The sequence below is a fragment of the Acanthochromis polyacanthus genome, chromosome 6, assembly GCF_021347895.1.
Source record: "Acanthochromis polyacanthus isolate Apoly-LR-REF ecotype Palm Island chromosome 6, KAUST_Apoly_ChrSc, whole genome shotgun sequence".
Classification (NCBI taxonomy): Eukaryota; Metazoa; Chordata; class Actinopteri; family Pomacentridae; genus Acanthochromis; species Acanthochromis polyacanthus.
The window spans coordinates 30,792,255-30,820,055 of NC_067118.1; the positions used below are offsets into that span (position 1 = coordinate 30,792,255).

Below are 27,801 nucleotides of genomic sequence, written 5' to 3' on the forward strand. Positions count from 1 at the left end.
CCCCCCCCCCCCCCCCCGTAATAAAATGTATGATCGAGGTGCAAAATGGAAACATATGGAGGGGGGGTAATGTAAGCAGCATTATCTGGGTCCAAACGCGTGTATCTGGAAGGTGAGGCCAGTCAGCAGCTGTCTGCAAATCTGGCAAATTGTGATAAAGGGAGTCCGTCAATAAAGGGAGGGAACACTGGCTGGTTGTCTAACTCCTGCCTGTAATCGTCCAAAGCCCGACGTCTTCCACATGAGGGGACGATATGAGAAGAATAAAGTCGTGGAATATAAGCTCGCAATTTCCAAAAAAAAAGAAAGAAAAAGAAAAGAAAAGAAAGGTAGGACAACAAAACACACCGGTGTGGAGGGGAGGGAAATAATAACATGTGCAGCAAATCAGCAAGGAGTGGATCCAGCCGTGGATTTTTTATTTTTCTTTTGTTTTTTTTGTCCCTAAAGAAACCATCAGCAAAGTAGAGGACGAGAACAAACACCTTCAAGAAGAAGAGGTAAGTGTCTCCCAGCATAAATAGACCCACTTGTTTGATTTACTTGAATATTTAGTGCAAGTTTTCTCTTGAGCTCAGCCTTTTTTTCTTTGCTGAACAGTGATGTCATGTTGGCTTCCACTTGTCTTTGTTTTTACTAACTTGAAGGCTTTGTAGTTTGCCTCCATGCTTGTAGTTTGTTGTCAAAGTCTGCTGCACGTGTTGGCTGGTAGAAAAAAAAAATCAGGAAATGCACTTTTTTTTCTTTTTTTTAATATTTCTAATGTGACTGGGTTGGAGTGCATGCAGACTGTGGTGTAAAAAAAAAACTGCTGGAAATGCTCTGGCAGACAGATCAGGAGACTTCCAGCGTGAATGTTTCCTATCACGGGCTGAGAGGGCACCAGATGGCAAACCAATGAGGGGTGAACTAACCTACTAAATGATACCACATGAAATGCAGCATTTAAAATCCCATCTGGGCTGCCTGTCCCTGCGGACATGCAGTGTGAAACATGACACATATTTATACACCTGCTGATGGAGCACACAGGCATGTCCAATAGGCTGGTGACATGCACTCCCAGCCAGCTGACCTCCTCACCCCGCAGCTTTGCTTTGATTCAGCTCACTGCCCTTTTTCGCCAGTCTCTTAATTTTCAGTCGGAAGCCCGTGTTTGACTCCTTGCGGTTGCTCCATTAGGCTGGAATTACTTGTCCTTTCTTGTAATGGCTTTCAGAGCATGTGACTGAGGCTGAGGCCCAGTGGCTGTAAAATCATCTTAAAGCCAAGGAGGTATTTGCAGGAGGATGCAGCCAAGGTGCAGTTCATTTAGCAGTGAATATTCCCTGTTGGCTATTTTTCATCTATATTTAAGTGTCTATGGTTTATGTGTTAGAAATCTGCACTGTATCAACTCCAAATCCAGCCTGAATTATTGCGTTATTATCAAACTATGTGTTAAAAGGAAATCCCCTTTAAAAATAATCTATAGCTGGAACTGAATGCTATTAATAAAATGGAAATAATCACCAAAATGTCAATTAAACATAAAATATTACGCCAAATATAACTCAAATGTTTCTGATTTGGGTCTTTACATTTGAAAATTGAATCAATCATTTCAAAATTTCCCCTAAAGTTTTCCCAAAAGTGTCTCGACGCATTCAGCGCCTCCATTTTCTCCCTTGATGTCAATACTTTGAAATGGTTGTTTTAACTGCTTGCTAATCTCAGTGTGCGATTCTCGCAGCGTTTTCTCAGTTTTTCCGAATGCGTCTTCGTGAACTCATATTTTTCAACACCACTCTGCAATTTGAGGCCACAAAATGAACTGATTAGCATGATGATTAGTCATTAGTATGCTAATCATAAGCAATTCACATATTTTATTCATATTGTCGCTGGGCTGTTTTTCTCCTTCTGCTGGAATTGTGTACACATCCCGTTTTTATTTTCATTGTAAACACACGAGTCAACCTACAGAGAGAATTAAGATTTCACCTACAGTGGGGTTTTCTTTGGTAGCTAATAAGGACGGTAAGATAAATTCAGACAAAAAGGAGAAAATAAACTAGTTCTATCACTATTCTTTGTGATGTGGATTTATCCCAACTATCTAGAGAGCAACAAGAAAGTAATAATGTCAAACGACGTGATAAAGTGGAAGAAAATGATGCTTTAAGGATACATCTGCTTATTGTTGCATTCAAACAACAGCATCAAAATGCAACTCAAATATATAAATATAAACAAAAACAGCACAAAATATCTGCACAACCTTTTGTTTTGACAGCAAGTCTACAGGGTATTTAATATATAAACATGTCTTATGAGGTAATCCCACAAAGAGTCATACTGTCAGCAGCCTGGATGTGCTGCCTCTTTTCTGTTGCTGTCTGCTCTGTGTTTTCATCAGCCTGTTACCCTGATTGCTGCCGTGCGTGTATTTCTCGACTTGTGAGCTCTGACGGCGTGTATAAGTACAATGCAGCTGCAGTGCTACTTGTGTCTTGATGACAGAGGGATTGGCACACATGTATTTCACTGGGGGGAAGAGAAGCATAACTGAATAACCGCTCACTCAGTATTTCTGTGTAGAGCATTAATATAATTTGGTCTTCCCTCCAAGGGGGGATGATTGATGAAATTTACCTCACACCTGCACACGCTGCGCAGAGAGACATCCATATGCATGCGTGCTGTAGCTTCTCATGTTATGAGCCCCTACATTGTGATGTCCGCCGTGTGCAGCCTCGAAAGACGCTGAAATCACTTCAAGGCTAGATGCTCTTATTTGTCTATCCTTCTTTAGTATAGCGTTTGTTTAGCATGACCTAAATTGCTGTGAAGTGAGTGCCTCAGCAGCTCTGTCTCGCCTCTTTCTTTCTCCTTTCCTACATCTCTCTTCCGCTCTCTCTCTCTTTGTATGCCTCCTGTTCTCTTTCACTCACACACACTCAGAAGCACACGATTTACAAACAGGCAAAACAAGCTGAGAGGACTTTTTTTTTTGATAACCAACAGCTTTTGCCAGATTATTTACATGCATAGTGAAGTATTGTGGGATGTAAGAATCAGTGAGGTGGGCTGGCTAATGATATTTCAGGAACATTCAGTAAAGCATCTGTCAAAAATTTGGGGAGCTTTCTGCTTCTCCCTCCTTGGTGTTTTCTCTGATTTTACCTTCCCGAAGGGATCAACTATGCAAAGAAGTTTAAATCCCGAAGCTGTAAAAAAAAAAAAAAAAAGAGAGAAAAAAAGGGGGAAAAAAAGAAGACTATCTTTTTCCCTCTTTTGGGATTCGGATGTTGCATTTGCCACTCATTCAAAGGAAAATGCTGTTCCCACAAATCCATGGAATTAGACAGCCATGATTTAAAAGACGTTCAGCCGAGTTGTAGGTTTAACATGTTTGGCATCAAACCGTCACTGTGCACGGAGCAGGACGGAGACAGGTACCCGTGCTGATCTGTTGACAGCCCTGTGTGACAGCCAGCACACGGTGTGGATTTAGTAAACATATGACCTCCATGATAACCAGTATGGGGGCACTAAATCGCTTCAAATTTTGTACATGTGTTGCTAGGCAACAGCATAATCGGTCTCCGTCTCTCCCTCCTTATAGGGCTCTCTACTGGGATTGCTGTGCTTCCATCACTGAAAATGGTTAATTAACTTCTACAAAAAGTCCATTAATGGTGCAGATTAGGCTTCTGAGAGTTAAAAAGCACATCTACGTCTACACAGGAATATATGCCATCTTACAAATGCATGTTACAGATTAGAAGAACCTTTGAAATGAATTCTCCAAGAACCATGCGTTGGGTTATATTCTAGCAAGAACAGCTTAAATGGCTGTTAAAAACAATATCACAGATATCACAAAGGTTGCCTGGAAAATTGGACATGGTGGTTCCAGAAAAACAAATTTGCCGACACAATCTGTTGTGACTGAATCGTAAAATGAGCAAACAATCTAATACAATTACAAGAACTGCTACAACTGATGACAAAATATGTGTTGAAACACACAGATGATGCTTTGTCATTGTGTAGCTTTATAATGTTTATATGTATGCAAACACAAATTCAGCATACATTTTCTTGGGAATATTACACATCTACAAAAAAAAGATATTTAAAGAAAAAAGAAACTGAAATATGTATAAAATGTTTATAGTGTACACAGAAACATTAATATATAAATATGTATATAGTTTCCCATCAAAATATATCCTGTAACATGTTCATAGTAATTATTTAATCATATTGTTCACTGGGGCACTGCTTGGCCCAGCAACTGGTCCAGATCCACGACCAGCTGGGAGGCATGATGAGGAGGGTGGTGGTGGAGCTGCAGACCAGAGTCCAGCAGACAGACCACCACCTCTGATCCTGGACTAGAACCTCCAGGTCTTTAGCCGACCTCGTGATCCTGGACCAGAACCTCCAGGTCTATAGCCGACCTCGTGATCCTGGACCAGAACCGTGAGGCCTTTAGCCGACCTCGTGATCCTGGACCAGAACCGTGAGGCCTTTAGCCGACCTCATGATCCTGGACCAAAACCTCTAGCTCTTTAGCTGACCTCGTGATCCTGGACCAGAACCTCCCAACCCGGTCTCACGGGGATTCGTGAAACTGTCACGTAAGTTTTAGTTTCGGTTTCGTGCGCACCAACACGATTTCGTCATGTTTTTCGTGCCGCTCACCACGAAATGTTTTTCGCTGTGGTAATCACATCTGAAAGTGGTTTATACCGGCGGATTCATGACGATCTAAGCTGTCCATCGGCGTATACTGCTTGTGTGATCGCGTTTGCGGCCGCCGGCCGCCGGACATTCTTGAAATTCCTATGCAAATTGGTAAGTGTACCACCGGCTTATGGTTAGGTTATGGTTAGGTTATGGTTAGGTTATGGTTAGGGTTATGTTTAGGGACGATGTCATGCAAAATATAGCGTTGGATTCGCCACGGTTTTACATTAAAAATATAATATACACATTCTTTTGAAATACGTTCTGAGTGGCACGAAAAGTCCGCCGTTTAAAATACATTGGTGCGCATTTCGTGGTGAGCGGCACGAAAAACATGACGAAATCGTGTTGGTGCGCACGAAACCGAAACTAAAACTTACGTGACAGTTTCACGAATCCTCGTGAGATCGGGCTGAACCTCCAGGTCTATAGTCGACCTCGTGGTCCTGGACTAGAACCTCCAGGTCTATAGTCGACCTCGTGGTCCTGGACTAGAACCTCCAGGTCTTTCCGTCGTCCTCAAAGCCTGTACTAGGACTGTATGGTTCTACCTGTCTGGACGATCCTCAGCTTCCTCTTCCTTCCCTTTGATGATCCTTTTTCTTTCCTAAGCGCTAGCGGAGCGTTCTGGCGTGTAGCTCCAGCTGTTTTTAGTTTCTACGAACTCTATGAAAAGGGAAGAAGCACGGTTTCACTTTGACGCCGTGGTTCTCTGACTTTCCTGCAGGACTGAACTGTAAATACGCTCGTCTCTGTTTTTAGAACGTTTACATTCATCTTGTACATTTTTTAGCATTTCTTAGTTTCTGCGCCTTTTTAACGTCTTAATGAATTTTTGTCGTCATGAACCTTTGTTTACTGTAGAGTGTAGTTGCACTTCAGTCTTTGTGGTTTTAAGTAATTCAATAAAAGACCAAACTGAGGGTGGTTTTTAAAGAAAAAAAAATCATATTGTTTACACATCATCAATATATATAACTTGCACTGCAGACTGCTGTGCACAGTTGAGCTGAATGTGATCATTTCTGGCATTTAAATAAAAGATGAAAGGAAGGACATCACTCTTATTAAAATAATTGGCTGTGTGTCTTGTTGCCCAACCTTAGCCCTTACTCTCAGGAGAGGCCTTAATTGGATACAAATTTATGATGTAAGACTTCCTGCAGTTTCCCTAATTTACCCTTAAACAGCTCCATAAAAATACTTTCAGTAGTTCCTGACGTTTAATACTTCAAACATGGATCGATGTGCATGCTGAATGTTTTTGTACAGTAAAGGTGTATTTAATATGTTTGAAACCTCAGAATTTTTACAAAGACAAACTTGTATCTATGAGTCCAAGTTCAGCTTTGACACAGAACCTGAGCACTCCAAGCATTTTTGTATGATGCTACTTTCTTTGTTTCTTTCTATCTTTTAGGACTCAAGTTTAAAATGCATTTCTTTAAAAGAAAAAAAGGCTTTTCAGCAACAGAAGCTCAGGTTATGCTGGTTACCATGTACCGTATTTATACTTCTGAGAGAACAATTGCCTCTTTTTTTTGCCAAACCTGAAAAATGATCACTAAAAAAGTGCACTTAAAGCTCTTCGGCTTCAGTTTGAATTGCTTTACATCTGCATACTTGAGTTCACAGACAATTCAGATCAATGAAACACTTTTTGAACCTCTGCCTCAAACAAACTGCTGAAAACATGTCGGGTAAAAGCAAGAATTGAGCTCTAATTGTCTCTGGCTTCATCTTGTTGTTGTATTCTCTCTCTGCAGTTAAGAGTTGCATATCAGCTCCCATAATTCTTTGCTTGGTAATGCTGTCTAGTCTCATTATATCATCACAAACAGAGTTGCGGAGTAATAGATGGAGGAAAAAAATTATAGGATTAAAGCGATTTGATTACGAATGAATTATGAATCCAATAATCAGACTTATCTTTTTGAGGGAAAGTTGATTCATTATTATATTACGGTTATTTTTTTTCGAGAAAACATGCACCATGACTGAATTTACTCACTTAACTAAATTGTCATAATGAGTAGCTGTAGATCAGGATTAGATTCTTAAAATTACAGTCTACTATAAACTGGCAAAACTTTCATGTTTAAACCAATCCTTGCAGTATAATGTGAAAGGCTTTAAATGTGCATTAAGAAAACAGTAAGTGGTGGTAGAGACTGAAAGTTGAAAAACAGTATCATGCAACGCGCTAACGCGTCCAGCGCTAACTGTAAATATCTGGTTCTGCTCTGGGTTATTGTCTCAAAACATCTTTGATAATTCAAAACCCCATGCAGCGCTATTTCAAAAGATTTTGCTTCAGGTATGCAGATCATGTACAGAGGTCATGTGTTAGCCTGCACAACTGGCTCATGAAATATTTTACACCTGACAAACCTGCACAGAAAAGGAGACAGTGGTTTCAGTGCACAGAAAACATGTCTGCATGAGGGAAAGTGTGGGGAGTGAAGGGAAGTGAAAGGTCCATCATCAGCATATCCAAATAGGAAGGAGCCACGACATGGAACTCTTTAAATGGAAGCTTTGACAGAAGCCCGCAATCCTTTCTCACCACACTGCCCCAGCTAATCCCCTCCATTCAACCACATCACTATGGAAACTGACTGGATGTCTCACCCTTGCTGCCTAACTTGTGCCATGCAGCCATGTCCGCCACTGACATGGAGGTTGTGCAGCAAAACGCTGATCAGTGTTCCGCTGCAGCCACAGGTCTCCACGCTGTGACATTATTGGCTGCCGTACTGATGGAGGAGTATCGCAGGTTAATGTGTTTTAAAATCTGGGAGAGGGGGAAAAAAATGGCTCTGGAGGAGACAGCCGCTGTAAGCTCAGCGCTGTGCAAGAGTAAGCACTTCAGCCTTTAAGAGAAAAACTTGGCGGCACGGTGGGGAGTTTGAGGTGGCTGGAGCAAATTTTCATATTCCTTGTGCCTGCTACCTATTTCATTTCTTTGCCTTTCCTCTGGCAAAATTGCAGGAGAATATTTGTCATGGTTTTAAAAGGTTTATCAGCTTCAAAGCTGAGGGAGCTGGTCGTCCAACCCATCAGTGAGACCACGCAATCCTTCCAGCACTGACAAGAATGGGTTAGAGCATGTGGACAAAATTTCTCTGCTAAGCTCCCAATTCAGAGCTTTTACATAAAGCTGGGAGAAGCACATTTGCATTTGCCATTGACGTCAGCTTTAATCCATCCCAAACCACTTCTTCAACCCCCTCAACATCTCAGAGGAGGGCTTCGGTAATTGCTAATTAGAGGGAAAAGATGGTTCTAATCAGTTGCACCATCAGCCTGGTCAACACTGATGGCCTGAGATAAGCTGGAGTCAGCAGGAGAGCAGAGGCTCCAGGTAAACACAATGACGGCTCTGCTGCTGACATTTTCAGATACCCCAAGTTTGAGGCTTCTGAGATTAAAGCAGGAAATCGGCCTCATCTCACATACATGTGTCTTGCGTGCTGCTGTCATCTTACATCGTTTCAGTAAAATGCCAAAAGCGTGGCCCGGATGTGAAGTACCTGCCTGGGTGAATTTCATCCTAAAGCTCAACCTGATGCAACATTGCATGCTGTTTAATTAGATGCTTTTTCACTTATAATGGTTGCAGCTTTTACAGGCACCTACTCACAGTTGCATTATTATTTATTCATTCATGTTTTGACTTTGAGATCCTTCGGTTGTAAAGCATGACATGGACTGGTACCAGATTACATTTCTGAACTGCTTGACTCCTTTTTCACCTCCAGATCCCATGAATCTGCTGATTAAAAACCTTAGAAACCAAAGGTGGCTGTGCACTGATGTTTTGAAGAGTTTAAATCCCACCTCTTTTCCTGAGCCTCTTAATTTTTATCTGACCACATTCTTGTTTTTATTTAATTGCTGCTTGTACATCCATGTGCTCGTTTCCCCTTATTGATGTTTGTGTTTCAGATCTCTATATGAAGCAATTTAATCAAAGTTTGTTGTATTTAACCATGTGTAACTACAAACTGTTACAGGGTATTACAAGTGAATCTTTAAATTGCTCATTTTGTCTAACTAACACTCAGAAATAGCCTTAGGGATTCAGCTGGCACTTACACAAAGCTGGGAGTTTTTGCATTGGAGTGCAAGTTTTCTAATGTGAATGGAAGTTTTACTGGAAAACTGCTTTACAATGATCAAGTAATTATTGTGTTTCAACCCTCCATCAATGCACATCTAATTCTAGAACAAACCATAAGCTGTGAGGTAAATCAAAGCAGTTTACTTAATTGCAATTACTTACAGACAGGTTTCCTAAAAGTGCCACGTTTCTTTTTTTTTGCTTGATCCACATCATCTGATCATCATAAACCAACTGCAAATAGGATGCGTCTCCAGTGACGTTCATTTGTCACAAAACCAAGCAGAAAAATGTAAAGAAATATCTGATCTGTTCATTTATCATTTCCATTTCAAAGTATTGTCATTTGCGTTGCACATCGACAAGTGGTGAACTATGAAATAAATAAATGAGGCCTTTAATAAATGATTCATAAGTCATTTGTTCTTTCAAATTCACATCTAGCAGTGCAACAATCAGCACTATTTTAACATTCATGAGGGTGTGTTTGTTTGTTCACACAGATGTTGTGTTGATTCTGTCTCTGAAGAGAAAAGCACATGTGAACTCGTGTCCGGACAACTACAGCAACGTCAGTATTACGGGTTTTTAAGACAAATTCTTTCTTGGGCTGTAAAGAATTCTTATTGTTTTCTGGAAAATCGAAAACATCTTGAAACACTGCATTTGTTTTGGTATTTAGTGTTATTTGATATAGAAGTGACTCCTGTGCTTTCTCCTACAGTAAATATTACAGTATAAGTTGCATCATGTACTTTAAACAACTCTGCCTATTTAAATGTAAAATTTTAGATTGACATTTCAAGCACTTTCCAAAATAAGCGCTTGTAAGTTAGCCCTCTTTCTGCGTGCTTTTTCACACATTGAAATTTGACGATTGTTTGGATGACAATATCTCAAGAACTATGAAAAATGAAAGCCTGAAATTTTCACTCCTATTTCTCATTATGTAATTGATCCTGAATCCATCAAAACTCCACAGCTCTGTTACATTTGGATTAAGCTACTGAGCAATATTTCTGTATTGTGGTGTATACCAGCTTATTGAGTTATAATAGAAAATAAGCTTTTTTCCATTTGTGAAATGATTTTTTACATTATAAGTGCTCTATACGTATCTGTAAGTAGCTGACTTCTGCATTTTGAATTTGTAGTTTTTAATACTGTTCACAGATAAGACTTTTCATGACATGACATCTTTAATTTCTCCCCGTATTCTACTCATCTATAATCGAGAAATAACATTAAAAATGTAGGGCTTTTACCTTAAATAATTTGTGAGAAAATGTTGTTCAAACATTCTCAAATTTCAATGTGCTACATTCCCTCCTGAAAATGGGTCCTTGGGCAGTTTTTAAAAAAAAAGTATTTTATAAATGAAGTTCAAATTTCACAGATCTCTTCATAAATATCCAATATTTGAAGCTGTGAAATTTCAGAAAAATCAGAGATGGTCGAGCAGAAGTTGGTCTAAAGATTTTATGATTTGAGATGGAATGACCCAGCGTTGTGTGTTTTACAAAGGGCAGTGTGCAGCCTGTTGGGTAATGATAATCTATGCATGTGCTGCAGGTCTTGTGCATTGGTGTGCTTGACATTCTGTCACATTGTGCGCTGTACAATGGGCTGTGTGCATTTTGCTGGATAATGGCGGTATGTATTGTGCATGGGTCTGGGTGACAGCCTGTATGGGCATTAAATTAATAGAGACTGTGCTTGGATATGCTTTGGAGCTTTGAGCTAAATGCTACTCTCCTCAGAGCATCATGTTCACAGTGATGATGCTCTTCTGCTGATACTAAGCAGGTATAATGTTCTGCATGCTAACATTTTCTAATGAACAATGAGCACAAATTATCACTGAGGATGATGGAATACCATTTGTTCATTGGGGATTTTGTGGTAAACCAAAGTACTGAGGAGGAGGATCTATCCAGAAGAGGTACAAATACTTATTCCAAATGTTATCACAATCCATCCAGTAGTAAGTGAAACATTTCACTCAAAACCACAACGGAAAACCTTGTGTCCACCTCCTGGCACCTTGAGTGTCTGTACCAAATTTCAATCCAGTTTCACAAAATCCTCCAATAATTATCAGTAAAAAAGAAAATTATCATACTGCTGGAGGTCCTCGATGAATAGGATCCGTCCTTTGGGGATAATTAATGTCTCTATAAACTTTCATGGCTAGAAGGAGTGAACCTGAATAACTGCATACTTTAAAAAAAACAAACACCTGAAGTACAGCATTTTCTTTAAATAACTTCCAAAGTTTCCTGTCACAGCAGATCCACAATAGCATTTATCACCACAAATACAGGCTGCAGTACAGGTGAGAATATTCACAGCTAAAATCGATATCCCTACTGTACACTGGGCACTTTGTCTCAAACTAAAAATCTTAATGACAGTCACTTCTTAGACGAGGCTCTCCCTCTAGGGATCCAGGCCTCTTGGGTCCCTGCACCCAGTAGGATCATTCGGCATTAAATTAAAAGTAAAATGGAGAATTACTCATTATGCATTCAATATTTAAATATATCCGTCATACTTCTTCCCATATGGAGAGCAGTGGCTTGCTGGTCGGTGCATGTTGAAGCTGATATCGTAACATTTTGACAAAACAAATCAGAAAAAAATACAGAGAAAAGGTCACTGCATGTGAGCACTGTAAGTTTGTGTGTGTGTGTTTAGTGTGAGAATAAGGGCCTTTTGCAGAGAACAAGTGGATTTCTTTGGATCTTTAAGTGTGCTTGATAAAAATTGCATGTTAAGATTTGCATGAGTCCAATAAAGGACAACAAATATAACTAAATAATGAATAAAATTTGAAAGAAAATATCCTCGGGAGTAAGCTGCTGTTGTCTCACTGCAAGTCCTGTCAAAGAGTTTACATAATGAAGTGGTGACTCTGCGCTAAAAGGCTAAGTGTCTTTTTTGTGTTCGATATTGGTGTACTATCTGTCTCTCACCACAGATGCAGACTGTCCTTATTTGTCAATTCCACATAATAGAGTGCTATAAACTCTGAACACAAATCCAAACTTGTTAGATTCATCTCCTCTCAGCCTCCACACAGGGAGACCCACAACTTGTAAGCCTTTACTCGTGTGCTTTGGCTGATACTTCTGTCTAACTTATTTCCTCCATGACCTCCGATGTTTCCCCGTGGCACAGTAAACTGTGCAAAGTAAATCGCATTTTATTCAGAGACACCAGCCACAGACTGGAAAATGCATTTAAAGTTGCCCAATTAATCAGCATGATGAGTGTTTTAGCACACGGGCAGATATTCCATTAGTGGCTTTTCCACTGGGGGCTTTAAAGAGTTTCAGGATGTTTGGACATTTGTCAGTATCTATTTAGTTTTTTGCTTTAAAATACCCACTAGTTGCATCTCCTTTCCCCGGCTTTGCCTTCCCTTCCAACAGATTAGCTTATTTTTGCCTGTTCCTAATCTATTTTTAAGCATCCTTCAGGATCTGTGTATCCTTACTTGTTAAATTGCAACTTATTTCGCTTAACAAGATTTTTTTTCCCCGTGCACGACATATTTTTATGTTCTGCATTAGAGCAGAAATGCGCATAGCTGGAAACATTAAAGTATGCTGAATAAATACACGCCCCCAAAGCCATTTTAGGACACACTCAGAGCAGAAGCTGCAGTTGCATGAAAAGCTGCCCTTTTGATTTCAAGCAGATTTTCTGTCTTGCATGTTAACCAGTGAAGTAGCTGAATAATGCTGTTTAACCTTTTGTACTGCGCTGGAATAAAGAGCATGGATCACAATTAGCCTGCTGAGAGAAGCTGTGCAGATGTGCTAATATACTGCCGTCGCTGACATGCGTGATCACAAACCCAGAGGTTGTGATTGTGCGTTACACGTCTGACAGCGTGTGAGTTGTTGTACGTATATCTGCACACATCTCGACGTGGCAACAAAGCAGCGTGGATATGTCTGCGTATACGTGCTGCAGAAAATGAAGAATCATGCAGCACCTCCAACATATCCATCTCCTAAAATGGGACAAATGCATGAGCAAGAGATGAAGTCACTTAATTTAGTTGTTGGCAATGGCATCAGGAAACATTGACCTTTTGTTGGTTCCTTGAGGCCATGAAGTGAGTCACATGACAGCCGGATATTTACAGTGCCTCTTGTCACTGGCCTTGTCAAATCACAGCACACTTCACTGAAGCCTAGTAGGCCTAAGGCTGGACTTTAGTGATGCGGATGACAGATGCATAGGTGATTTCCCCCCCCCCCATCTTTTAGCCCAAGCTCACCACAACCCCAAATAACACTGAGGAACACGAGGGCACGAGGGGGCGAGCGTGCATGCTAGTGTGTGTTTGTGGCGGTTTGTGCGCACTGAAAAAGTAGGAGGGTAGAGAGTGAGATGCAGACTGTCTGCAGGAGGAATGAATTTAAGGCCAATTTATCTTATGAATGAGCCTCTGGAGGGCATTCATCCCCAGACAGTTCCATGAAGTGTACAACAAATAAAGCTGTACTGCTGGACCCACAGCTGGCACAAGACAAATCTGGAGTCCTCGAAGGTTGAAATCAGAAGACACATTTTCTGTTGCATTTGTGAGATTTCACTGAAACAAGAAGAAGTCGGGGTTTTGATTGATTCCGTTGTTACCTATTGATTGCCCTTGTATAGATAACATGAAGGTCTTCTGTGTCAATTCCTTTGCCTCAACCTTGTCTCAGATGAGGCAATATTGGGAAAAAGAGGCATGTAAATGTCTCTTTAAGCTGATCTCACAGTCTGACAATTCTTTACTGAAAATCAAAAGTGAACTAGTCTGCAGTTGTGCATGTTAGTTGCTCAAAATTTAAGTATCAGAGAGTGTAAAACCAATAAATAGACAACATGATTTGCTGAGTGACCAAATATCTGCAAGTCAAAATAAAATTGACGGATTTGCTTTCTTCTGTAACGTCCATTTGGGGTTATTGTGACAATAAAACTGTTAACTAGGACCTCATTACCTTACTTATTAGGAAGTGCTTATCGTAGAGCCACACTTATTGGCCCCATAGTTTAGCTTTTTATTCTCTCTGCAGCTGTCCTGAAGACACGGACTGTCTTTAGTCTTTATTGTTTTACATGCAAAATGCGTGTTTCTAGTTATTCCAAGTTGTTGTTGGCACTTTCACAGCGCTTGTCTTCAGCCAAAAGTGGGCGTGATCATTCTGACAACAGGGAAGTGACAGGAAGAGTCTAAAGCTGCACTTCAAGCTGGATGCTAATGTTAGGACTCTAACATGTTCACACTGATAATCCGCTGGCTTTTACAAGGTTTAATGTCAACCGCGACCTGCATATCAGTTTTGCATGTTAGCAGTGTCAGTAGCTTTTGCAGGCTGATGGGACTCGCATTAGCTTTGCAGGTATTTGGTTGTATGCCAACAGAAACTTTTCTGCCAAGTGCAGTGCCAAATATAATGTTTCCTGAAATCTGATTTAAATTTCGTGAAAGTTCACTAAAAATAAAACAGAAACGCTAGTTTCATGGTTGTGCAAGAGGATAGGTCAGAGAAACAACACAGATAAAAACTAGAGCTTGACCAATACTGACTTTTGAAGCCGATGCTGAATCCAATTTTTAGAAAGTTAAAATTTCCAAAAGGTAAATGATGCATTCCACTAACTAGTCAGCAGCTTAATATGGAAACAAAGCCTTACTCCACACCATCAACTGCTCCATTGTGATGTGTACTCTGCTACATGTGCTGCAGATAGTGCTGAGAATGTTGTAACCAATGGGTCAGGGCCACTCTATTGAACAAACTATCTGATGATATCTTTTCTATATTACACCAGGCATCTATTTCTGGTTGTGTTGTTATGGTTTTGGGGAAAAAATTTCATATCATGTACCTGTTACAACCCAATGTTAATATATTGGTTGAGCTCTGCTGAGAACCAATAACAACATTGTTAATGCTTGGATATAATACATTGCATTGGTTATCTTCATCTTTTTAGTAGAAACATCAAAAATTGTAATGAATTCCTCCAAAAAATGCATAGATTTTTGTCAAGCAAATTACTAGATAGTGTGAAGGTTGTACTGCCGTGCATAGACACACATTTTGTTTTCTGAACCAGACACCAGGAAAATACTGACTGGTTCGATAATTAAATGTGGCCACGTTGGAGGGAAAAAACACGTTTTTGTGACAAAAGCAAGCAACACCTGGACATTTCAGAACCTGAATAATAAATTATACCATAAATATTTTTTAAAACTTTATTTAGGCAGCTAAAGTACATAGTACTGAGTAACAAAACTGAAGTTTAGGACACTTTTGTGCTAACCTTATTGTTGCTGTGTGTTTATAGAGGGAAAAAGGAGAAACCATTTTTTTGAAACAATGATTTGACGGATGCTAAAATACAAGCTTCCTCTTTAAACATTGAAGGCTAGCCATGTTTAATCCACTTATATTTTGATGTCATATTAATTTATCAAGTTTTACCTCCTCAGATGACAACAGAAGTGTCCTTGATAGTACAACTGACAAAGATGCATGAGCTGCTATGGTTCTGGATGTACTTGCCTGCAAGGGTGAAATATATAAAAACATGTCTTTCTAGGTGCTTATGCTAAATCATACCATATAATAGAAGACAATGGAAATAAATACTTGTAGTGTGGGTTACATCGAGCTCCACTTTATACCGCAAAAATATTTATTGAGCGCAACTACTGTGTGCATTATTATAAAGGTATGCAGGCTGTTGTACGATATGTGGCAGTTCTCCCCTTTTTAATCTCTCATTACACAATAAGCCATAAGATCAAAGTTTCCAAACCTCAGTTTTATTTCCAATAGTGTCACTTTATAATTATCCAGTATTTACATAAATGCTATTCTAAGATGCTTAATTGTTACATGTTGCCTTTAAGTATCAATTAAAACTAGAAACCTTATTCATTTAATGAAACTATCCTCTAAATTGTGGGATGTGCTATAAAATATTATGATGTATTTTGATTATTATTTTATATTCACTGTGTTTAAAGATAAATTACCATTTACAATATACATTTATGGTATTTAGTGTACAACACAGTTGGATAAGTTATATATTTTTTATATCATCATTCTCCAGAATTTCGGTGCAGAAATGTGGTCCTTCAACTTTTGCAAGTGGCAATCTAAAAGTAGAGTGATAACAACTGAAGTTCTACTGCTGTTCATTTTACTTAGGAATGTCTGAAACATTGTCAGAAACCCCGAGGGCCCTTGAATTCCATTTCAGAGAGCAGCTATTTGAGGCGAAGAGGAGAAGGCAGCGACACTGACAAATGTGAAATACTTGTGTGTGCATGCAGGAAGATTTTTTTTCCCCTCGCAAAAACAGGCAGCTCGTTTGCTACACTTAGACTGGCTGAAGAATATAATGAGCCGAATGCGGTAATAGTACTCGTTTCACAACTTTTACCCTTGTGTTTTGCTGACACTAACTTTATTTTGCTGCTGTTTGGTGTCCACAAACTTCAATAACAATGCTTGCAAAAGAAATCTTCCATCAGTTTTGACTTTTTTCTCTTTTAACCTTATTAAAAGTTGACATGATGAAGGTCTCAAAATACAAAACTTGCCAAAAATGCAGGGCTTTTACCCTCAGCAAGAAAACACTTGATATTATTATGCTATATAAGCTATGCATTGTCAAACAAATGGGAATGCCTTACTATGTAGGATAATGTCCTGTAACACTGTCCTACATAGTAAGGTTGCTTATATTTCGGGTCAGTTAGACGACAGAGAAGTTAACGCTGTTATAAAACAACAACACAAATCCGATGTGACATAATTGGGAGGTGTAGTGTTGCATGAAAAGCGGTCAACACCAATCACCAATTCAGAACATTTAAAATTCTGTTTAATTTAATTATGATTTACTGTCGAGGTTTCTAATAGCTCGCAGCAAAAGTTTTGTGTAGTGCACAGTCACACTAAAATATCTAAAATCAAATAAAGACATTGGTGAAGTGCACATTCTGTGTCCTCACTCGTGTCTGTGGACAGTGGAGGTTTTCCTTATTTTGCATGTTTATCAGGGACACCAGTGCAGTCTAATTCCAACCAATATAATGGCTACACAACTTTCAGTGTTTGCTGACACTTTCTAAAAGGTGATGTCTCTACTTTATGTATATCATTGGGGTCATGATGGGGTCATGTACGATGCTGCATTCTACTGAAAAGTGCTCCTATTATTTTGCCATCATACACAAAGCTGCCTGAATGTCATCTGCATTGGACACTAAAACAGCACACATTCTTATTTTGACAGTAACAACACCATAGACACTCATATGCAGATGGGTTTTAGCACTTTAAAATGTCACCTCATATGTGTGGAATAATATTTTTTTTTAGCATCATTTTGTAAATTATTGTAGACATAGATGGTTAGTTAGCCAGACAGAACCAAACAAGGGGGACAAAAACTGTTATTGTTCATGTTTCGCTTGACAAATCTGCTATTTATTTCTTCAGCTTCAATAGTGAAAAGCTCATTCGATGATTAATCTCAGAGACAAAACCTTGACCGCTCCCTTTGCTGCCACATAGCACAAACGCATTTTCTTCTCTTTTGCTTGAAGGGAACTTTCATCTGCCATATATCTGACAGGAAATCTTTCCTGGGTGTCTCGAACACTATTATGGAGGTTGGGAAGGGGGTTAGGCGAGGGGGGTAGAAAGGGTGGTAGGCAACTTGGTGGTCCAGTGGACTGGAAAACGCTGGCCCCTGGCACAAAGTTAGTGCGTGGCTCTTTCTGCGCTGGAGCTAATATGGCCACTGGCTCATTAGAGCTCTGATGTAAAGAACACTGCGGAACACCAAGTGCATCACCGCAAAAGAGTTCCAGAAAGGAACCACTGAGCGCAGTGAAGCAAAGTGAAGACTTCCCTCTCCCTCCATCTCCAAAGACAAATCCCTCAATTTGGGTTAGCCGTTGTCACTGATGAGAAAATAGGCTTCTCTGCTGAAACACACTCGCTGGACGGACAGAGATGCTTTTATAGTGGGGGGAAAAAAAGAAAGACTCTGTATCATTCAGTCACATGGAGCACATTCACAGCCTGCCACGAAAGGAGCTGCTGACAGGTTGGTCATCAATGAAAGGAGGCAGAGGGAGAGAAATGGATGGAGAGAGGGAGGGAGGACGGAATAAAGAAAGAATGAGAGGCTGACAGGCTCGGCTCCTCTCCTCCTCTTGGCAATCAAGGAGGTGAGGACACAGAGGGGAGGAGGAAGAGAGAGCATAGGACCTATGCTTCAAGCTCAGCTGCACATCAACCCAATCATTATATCACGAGTATTTAAACTGGGATGATGTCTGATGGATATAGTCGTAGATCTTCACGTTTATGCTTAGAGTCCAGCTGATTCAGACCTGTCTGTTTCACGTCATACCTTTGGAATCTATAATGTTTTCTGCAGGCAAACATTTTGATGGAAATTCAGCCTGTCAAACAACAAGTCAGTCAGATAATTGTTATTATGATAGGGAGGATGACAAGCACAATGTGCATGCCTGTAAAACTTCAAAACATGCCACACAACCAGGTTAAATCAAAGTATAAATGAATTGAAAGCATTGCATTCCGGTATTCATTCTGAGCCCTAAATTGTTTGGATTTAGTTAATTTGCATGAATGATTTTGGTGCCGAATGACAATTGTTAACCCCAATAGTGACATCCCACATGCATGTGCAATTTTGACGTGTGCACGTATGCAAATAGAAGGCAAAGAACAGAAAATAATACAGTCACTCTGAGGACAAAATGTGGTGGCAGGGAGACAGAGAGGGAGGTGGAGGGGGAAATAGCCCCGCTCATCTCCTCTCATTTTCTGCCCGCTACTACCCAGCAGAGTTTCTATGGCAACCCCTCAAAAAGCGGTGTGCGGTGAATTGTGGATTTGAGATGCGCTGTCTGATTGCGCTGTGTGGAGGAGATGGCTGGCTCTTTCGTCAGCCTTCCTCTGTAAGTGGAAATTGGTGTAGAGCTCCAATGAAACAGCACTCCATATGCTTTCTTTGATGTGTGTGCCAGTCTTTGGTTCGACTGCGGGTGTGTGTGGGCATGCGTGTGTGCGCGCTCAAGAAAGCTTTACATTAGAATGTAGTGCCCCCTGCAGAGCTGCTCATCACTCTTGGCACCAACCAGACTGCACTCAGCTTTCCAAATGAAGCTGTCTGCCTGACCATGTAGACTCATCAGCATGCTTTGGGTTTCAGCTGATTGAGTCGATGCCATTGATGACGATTCATTTCTGTTCCGAATTCCAGCGGCAACGTGCAACGCAGCGCAGTGTGTCTTGATTCTGAAATTTTGACAAATGGCTGCAAAAACACACACACACAAAATCATTTTTTGCCTCTTGCTCCCCCCTCAACCCCCCGCACCTCCCCACCTCACCATGAGTCATTTCTCCATGAACGCGCAGAACTTGTGCATGTGACTGACATGCACTCGTGAGCTTTTTTTTGTCAGGAGACCTGTGTGAGAGTAGGACATGTATGTTGTTCAGTGTGAGCTTCCTCTCTCTCTCCCTCTGAGTGGCTGTATGATGCTTGTAAGCTGTGCCAGTCCCCATTAGCATCCCATTATAAACCAGCATGATCACTCGTCACTTAGAATGGCTGCCACAGTGTGCTCTGTGTGCGTCTGTGTGTGTGTGTGTGTGTGTGTGTGTGTGTGTGTGTGTGTGTGTGTGTGTGTGTGTGTGTGTGAGGGAGCTTTTTTGTGAGCGCACGTGTGCGAACGTGTGTGTGAATCACACAGTGAAGTGATTGAGATGGCCTTGTTTCAAAGGAACATGGGAAAAAAGCAGCAAAGCCTTGTGCTGTGTGCAATTCAATTTAAATGTGTCTGCAAGTGTTTGGTTTGTTTGACCCAGATTTCTCACCTACCCCACTATTGATAAATTGGATATCCGGAGGCTGCCTTGTGCAACAATTTAATTTAGTGGATGTGTAGTGTACAGCACCCTCTGCTGCCTAAATCTGAGCTACACATAAAAGCTCTCATTTGAAATCAGCCGTCAGCTAGTCCATGCACATTTACACAGCACATATGGGCTTTGAAGACACCATCAAAAACATTACTGTTGCCCTCACAGTTTCTCAGATATGAGCATCCTCCTGCTCCCCAGAATAAAATCAGCCACACAAAAGGTTTTTATAGACATTCATCCTGAATAATTCATCAGAAATTATAATGCAAAATATTCTATATTATGTATTGTAGAATACAAAAATGATCTAAAAAAGTATCATCATGCAATGAGTGACAACACAGGAAGTGGACTTAAATCCCATAGTAAACAAAGTCTTTTCTCCTCAGACAGACATTCAGATATGCTAGTTTCTGTAAATGTAATTGAACATAAACATGCACACATATGTTTTTAATTTGGGCCAAATGTTCCTCCATATTCTACCTAATAAATGCAGGTTGTTTCATGTTGTTAAGTATGTCGAGGCAACAGATTCACCCAAATTCTCCTTTTTTCACTGAACCTAAACATGTTTGATTTTATCATCTGTAGTTTTGACATGGCTGATTTCTCCATTCTGCACTTTACATAATGGAGGTAAACTGTATTTTATTGACTGTATATATTCCATATAAAACTATGTAACAGCAACATATCTTTCCAGACACACCGTTTTTGTTTCACTAGATAATCCACACACCACACTGTCAACAATTTCATGGGGATGTTTTCTTCAGAAAGGAAAGTTCCAGTTGAGTCAGTGACGCCTGGGGAATATCCAGAGAAACAAGGACACTGTACGTGCTAAGAAATGCTGTTACTGAAGCTTTTTAATGTCATCCTGACTCCTAGTAATAGTACTGGAATGGAGACAGAAACCTCAAAACCTCTAGAGGAGAGATTTTTTTGTAATTTGGGTGAATGGAACTTTTAATTTTGCTTCTTTTTGTGTCTCTCTCCACAGATAAAAGCATGAGAATGTTCCTGGTTGTCAGCACGTACAGCAGACATGTTATGGCAGCAGGGGTGATTCTAGGATCAGAGGTTTAGGGGTGATGAGCACCCAGAGGTGCCCAGCCAGGCAAGATAAATTTCACTGTTTTGTACATTTTAACGCCATTTCATTCCCACAATTGTTGAAGAAAAGCATAACAGTTTTTTAAAAAGTCTGTAACTAAACCATCCAATCTGATAAAGGTTATTTAAAAGCTGAGTCACAGCAAAGGAGGAATGCACTGGTATCTTAAAAAAAACATATCGTAACCCTAATTTCTGGGAAAAGACGACTCATTTAGATACAGAAGCTCCTCAACATACACTCAAACAGCATGTATGTTTGTGGAGTAAACCAGCCCCCTATACTGAGTACCAAAAACACCAAAAATGGACCTTGGACTTATTTTTTTACTTTTATTTGAAATGCGATGCACAGCATCTCTTTCCCTGGTCTGCTCTCTCTCATCTCCCAGAGTCTCTCCCTGTTCTCCTCCTCCTTGTATAGTGTCATATAGTGAAATTAAACAAATAGTAAAGCATATAGATATTTAGGAAAATGTAATGAAGACATCCTGTTTAGAATGAAGTCCACTGATATCTGTTAAGTGTGCTTCTGGAAAGCATTTAATGTGAGGAGAACACATAACTTCCATGACATATATGTAAAATTCTATTGTGAATGGAATTATCTTTCTTTGTCAGTTTAACAGGTGCTGTTTTGCGTGCCACTATTCTCTGTTTGTTTTCTTACCTGGCTCTTCCTGACCTTGCACTCTCTCCTCTACTTCCCCTTTTTCATCTCTCCGTCTTTGGACTGACAATCATACACAAATAGATTGTAATCAACTAGATGAAAAATTACATAAATATGAACAAATACCAATAAGAATATGAATAAATAACGTCCACTCTCTCTCTTTGTACTGTCAACCTAAAGGCAAATAACCAAACATATAAACATTGATCCAACTTAAAACATTACTTTTGATAGATAGACCATTTGATCTTACACTCTTACCTGAACTTGACTCTTTTTTCGAAAAAACAATCTTATGTCCATGATGAGGCTGTCTGTCTGCACACACACACACACACAATAGGAGTTATAATGTTAATGGGCATCCAGTCAGTTAGCTAGTCAGTAGCACCTTGGCTTTAATATTAACACATGCACTGACACAACAACTAACTTCTCTCAGTCCAATTCAAACAGACACTGACCACCTGTAACGTTTGCTAGCTAGAAAAACGTCAGCTAACTCCTACCTAACAACATAAACAGTAACCTATGATTAAATGCAGCAAACATGAGGACTTGTACTGATAACAAAGTGTTGGTATTGAGTGGTAGAAGTTAAGAATTGTGCCACATATCCTATTTTAAACCAGGTACTTACACTACTACTGCACATTAGCTTCTGTGGGAGGCAGCGCTTAGCTCTGCAGGTAAAGGCTCAGAGTGAGTCCGAGTTGGGAAAGTTGGGCTGGATCAAAACATTTTTAGGCAAGATAGGGGGGGATGCTGTATTTTTGTTGATAAAACATTACGTATCAACCAAGTACTGTGTGATTTTTACACTTTTCTGGTTTGTTAAAAAAAAGGACATGCAATACAAAAAAAAATTTATTATTTTTTAATTTTTCAAATTTTACAGGTGCTGGGATTCAATTTAGGGGTGCTTGAGCACCCCCAAAAATGGGCGAGAAACGCCTGTGTATAGCAGTAGAACACAGGTGTAACTAAACATTCAAAATAGCTGCATTCAATTTAGGTGTCAGGATCCTGGCGTTGTCTGACTGTAAATCAGAGATGAATGGAATTCTAATTAATGTCCTAACTGTCACTCGTGCTCTCCTACTATGACAAATTAAAATATCTTCCATGAATTAAAGTGGCACACCTGTCCACACCTTTGTTTGCTCTGACTTCATTGTTACCCATCTTCACATTCTGCTGACTGTAGACTGCATTTGTTCCATCCTGGCCTCCACACTCTTACCTCCGCTGTCCCCCCCCCACCCCAGCGGCACTCCCAGACACACCACCTCCTGGGCCCTCTGTGTCTCTGGTCCAGGTCTGCAGGAATGTTGAGTGTCTCCACAGCCCCCGTCCCTGGAGATTAGACTTCGCCATGCGTGCCCCCCTCACTTCATTCCATTCCAAAGTGTGCCCCCTAAGAGCTGCCGCATTTTTATCTGAGCCCGGTGATTGTGACAGATTGGCCAAATGACACACATACACAGACACACATTCACGGACGTACAATGAGGCACAAACAGAGGGAGGCTGCTTCGCCCAGGGAGGGACCAGACAGTGCCAGACTCCAGCTATAAAACCCTCCCAGGATGAGGCCGGAGTCCTGCTCTGAGCTGGACAGTACCTTCTTCCGTTGTGCCAGGACACTGTCAGGACAGGCAGCAGACGAGCCTCCAACATGAACGACATCTACAAGGCAGCGGTATGTCCTCTCACAACTCATAAATGAAATGTGCAGTTGGCTTCCTCTTATGAAGTGATTTGGTTTGTTGGATGTTCACCAGAACTCTGTGAGAACTAATCTGGCATGAGAGTGATGCTGATAGAGATCACAAACCACAATCCCTTATATTATATATTATCAGTGTCTGTCATTTTTACTCTGTTCTATCTAAGTGGCTATGATATTGAAAGCTCTGGCATTTTTATTTGTTTGAAACAAACGCCTCTCATCAGTTTCTTCATCTGACATTACTTGAATAGTTGACTGTGGATGTTACTTGCACAGCTCATCGCCTCCATCACCAGTTGATGTCGAAAGAGCCTTAACACCATATACGACTCTCTACTTTCTCCCACTTCGGCCCTATCAGAGCTGATAGGAGCCACTCATGAGGTCACTGACAGGACACGTCCCCGCTTCATTCATGACTTCAAATGGAACAGTCCCACTCCACTTGGCTAATTTTGGCCAGTTGCTCAGATGCTTCTGTGTCCACGGATCTCTGGTGCCAGAAAAAAAAAAGCTTCAGGTTTAGATAAACCCCCCGCCCACGGCTGAATTCCAGCATTATCTGTGATCCTGAGAGCTGTGCGGCTATCTGTCCACCTCAGCCCGGATAGTCAGGCCGGCTGTCCAGTCCACTCACATCCCCAAAGAGCAGTGCAACTGAGACAGTTAAAACACACAGGAATGTATATTACATGTGTTTGTTTAGACTGAGTTTTTCATATATCATCACCAGAGGAGTGCGTATACGAGGGCGTCTATATGCATGCACGTGTGTGTGTTTAATTTATAGTGGACGACAGACAATAACTCTTACATAAGCAGCTGTCTCCCTCTCTCATTCGTGGTAGCTTTTCCAGGATTACTGCTCCATTGTTGGGCCAGATCCACAGCTATGCTAATTTAAAGCGCTGTGTATTGTGTCCTTTATCTGTGGTTCCTGATCCTCCTGTCTGTTTATTTTTAACTCCTCCTCTTACCGGTTCTCACATATGATATATAGGTTCTGTGTTTTGTCAGGGGTGGCCCAGTGTGCGGGACACCTTTGTTGGCGCTAAAGTTATCAAAACAGACAGAGATAATCTAGCCCAGAGACTGATTTTATCAGAATTCCAGAACTGCAAAGCTGATTAATTAAATGTGTTTGAACACTGACTTTTTGAGCTTCGGTAAATGTAACTAAATCCATACTTTATGGTTGAGAATGTCACAGTATGAAACTTTGCATGGCGGTGTTATACTTAAGTTTTGCTAACTCGGTGTTTATCTTTTAAACTTTCCGCTTTTTACAGGTTGAACAGCTGACAGATGAACAGAAAAATGGTGCGTAAGCCGCTCAGTTCACATTACCGTTCTCTCAGAGTGATCACATGTAACTTTGCCGTCAATGCCATTTTAAAACGTGTTATCAGATATAACTTTAGGTGATGCTGCAAGGAAAAAAATCTCACCTCGTCCAACACCAAATGGCTTGTCTGTTTGTGTGCTGCTGGGGGTGTTGCAGAGTTCAAGGCCGCCTTTGACATCTTCGTCCAAGACGCAGAGGACGGCTGCATCAGCACCAAGGAGCTGGGGAAGGTGATGAGGATGCTGGGTCAGAACCCCACACCGGAGGAGCTGCAGGAGATGATTGACGAGGTGGACGAAGACGGTAAATCAAACACACTAGCTCACTGCAGTGAGAGAAACCAAATGATTGGTTGTCGTTGACCTCTCCGTTCCCACGGATCAGCGGGCAAGTCCGTCATTGTACAATCATGTTGTGCAGACAAGCGTTGTTCAAACCCTCTGAACTTAATGTCAAATGCTAGTCAGGGATCTTAAATACAACAAGATGTGTCAAGCTGAATTAAAGGGAATGTGTATCAGATGATGCACAAGTCATCTCGAATTTCCTGTTTGATGTAATGATGAAACATTACAAAAAAAAAACCTTCTGATTTGTTTGATAAAGTCTCAGTGTACAGTGTATGTCATGCTGTCACATTGTGGGTAACTAACCGAAACTTTAAATGGGGACATGTAAAGGCCTGATCTGTACTGTCTGACATATAAATGAGCAAAATCGCAGATTCCAACGCTGTGTTTGTGTTAGGTAGATCTGCAGGATAGATTTTTGTTGAAGCCTGTGCCTTTACCGAGGAGTTCTGGTGGTTAAATCACACAAAATTCCAATTTAAAAATGTAATGAAGTGCATTGTGTGTGTGCAGGGAGTGGCACGGTAGACTTCGATGAGTTCTTGGTCATGATGGTGAGATGCATGAAGGATGACAGCAAAGGAAAGTCAGAGGAAGAGCTGGCAGAGCTGTTTCGGATGTTTGACAAGTGAGTGTCATGTTGAAATCCTGTTACTGCTTTGGCCCATGATCCCACTTTTAAGAATAAATACACTAAGAGCAGTAAATCTGGCACAATCTTAACACATTAGACATGTAAACCTACTGGCAGACTTGACAAAATATCTATACAAAGAGGCTTCTATCATCTGAAAATCACCACAGGTAAAGAAGCAAATTGCTCTTTATTCCAGAAAAGTCTGCTCCCCCTGTGCAATTATGCGTACTGACAAAATGCCAAGTCGCTCCGCGGAGTACAGCATGTAGTTTGCTCTATAATCCTTTTTGACAGCTCAGAATATTTGAAACACCCACTCCGTGTAAGCCAGACACCTCATCTGAGTATCAAAGAACAAATTTGCCAGACTTTCTCAAAGTGATGGCTCCCAGACGCTTAAATTCTGCATATGATCAGTCACATGCCTCCACCGCAGCCACCTGTAAAGCTTAATTTAGGTTTGTTAGGTACAGATAATATATTTTACCCTTTCAATTGTGCAGAAATGCAGACGGTTACATCGACCTGGAAGAGCTGAAGATGATGCTGGAATCTACAGGAGAGGCAATTACTGAGGATGACATCGAGGAACTGATGAAAGACGGGGACAAGAATAACGACGGCAAAATTGACTACGATGGTGAGGAGTGTAAACTGTTTAAAACATGACAAGGCAAAGCACTGTATGATCTTCACTCATTATTAATTCATCAGAGATACATGCTAAAATAAGATATTTGCTCAATAAAGACATTTTACAGTTCCATAGCAGTTTGTCTGAAGCTCAACTGTGACTTCCTTAATTTTGCAGAATTCTTGGAGTTCATGAAAGGAGTGGAGTAATCCTGAATAAGACAAGATCCAGAGTGTTATTTTTCTATTTCTCTGTGACTCCACGGTCATCTGTGGAAAACTGGAAGCCACTGAAAGAAACAATGGGACGACTTTGCAAGATTTAGTCAAATGCTGTATCTGAATGTTTCTGTATTTTTCTATCACCTCTTGCATTGTTGTAAATACAGCTTGTGACAACTTTTGGTGTCCATGTAGATTGAATTTGTGTAAATCTATCAAAAATGACTTGTATTTTCTACAGAGGCCGAGCAGTATTCCCCTTTTGGCTGCTTTTTAAAGTCAACATGGTGTTTGTTTCTGGTTAAATCGTACCTCTGAAGTGCCACAGCCAGTTTACAGATCTTCTTACTGAGAGATATTGTTTACCTGGGCAGAAAATGTATGTGTGCACACAGTTGAACAACTCCATGATCAACATAGTTTTACACCAAGCTCTGTTAGACTAATTATATTATTGAAGCCAGTCTGTAGTGATCCATATTATGATGTACACATTGTATACATTTCTGTAAGTACCCTCAGGGCTTTTTATTCCCCTCATGTCCCTGGAACGTCTGCATGTTTCTACATGAAAGGTCTGTTTGGAATGTGCGCTCATGTAATAAACAAGATGCATTTGACAGTTCTGTTTTCTCAATTTCTCATTCTTTCTGAACACTCAGTTTTCTCATAATGTTCCCTTTAAAGGCATAAATGATATTATTGAGAAGCGTTTGGCTTCATAAATCCTGCAGATACTGTCTACTAGTTTTTGTAGTGTGTAATACAAAGTCACAAGACTTACATTGAGGAACAAACTAATATTTTACAGTTTAATTCCTATTTTGTCTCACTGGTCTTCAGATTTTACAGGCTGATCACATATTTGCGTCTTCAACAAGCTGCATTAGGAGGCCTGAAGCACAGCCTTACTGTCAAAACAAGACACATTTTTGTGTTAAACTAAGCTGTCCACTGTAAATTTTCATATATCTGTGTAATTTGTATTTTGTAGTGGCTCTTGTCTGTGGTATGCAAACTATTCACATGGTTGCCGTGTAAGTATCTAGTTACACAGTCTATTGAGACAGGAGCTATTTATGTCTAATCATGTTAGTGCCCATGTTAGGGGATCTGGATTGACCGACACCAGTTGACAATCAGATGCCTTTGTCCTTATAAAGAATGCTCTTCAGCTACAAAGAGCTAACAGTGCTATTGTTAATGTAGCTTTAATTTGTTAGA

General features: G+C 40.4%; 1 protein-coding gene across 1 annotated transcript; it reads left to right on the forward strand.

Annotated features, from left to right (window-relative positions):
• The first annotated feature begins 54 nt into the window (after positions 1-54).
• Positions 55-27,197, forward strand: tnnc1a (troponin C type 1a (slow)). Its single transcript, XM_022203378.2, has 8 exons — positions 55-329; positions 451-500; positions 20,870-23,360; positions 24,680-24,710; positions 24,892-25,038; positions 25,599-25,713; positions 26,226-26,362; positions 26,534-27,197. The coding sequence occupies exons 3-8, from the start codon at positions 23,337-23,339 to the stop codon at positions 26,563-26,565; spliced, it is 486 nt and encodes a 161-aa protein (XP_022059070.1). The 5' UTR covers positions 55-329; positions 451-500; positions 20,870-23,336; the 3' UTR covers positions 26,566-27,197.
• The last annotated feature ends 604 nt before the right edge of the window (positions 27,198-27,801 follow it).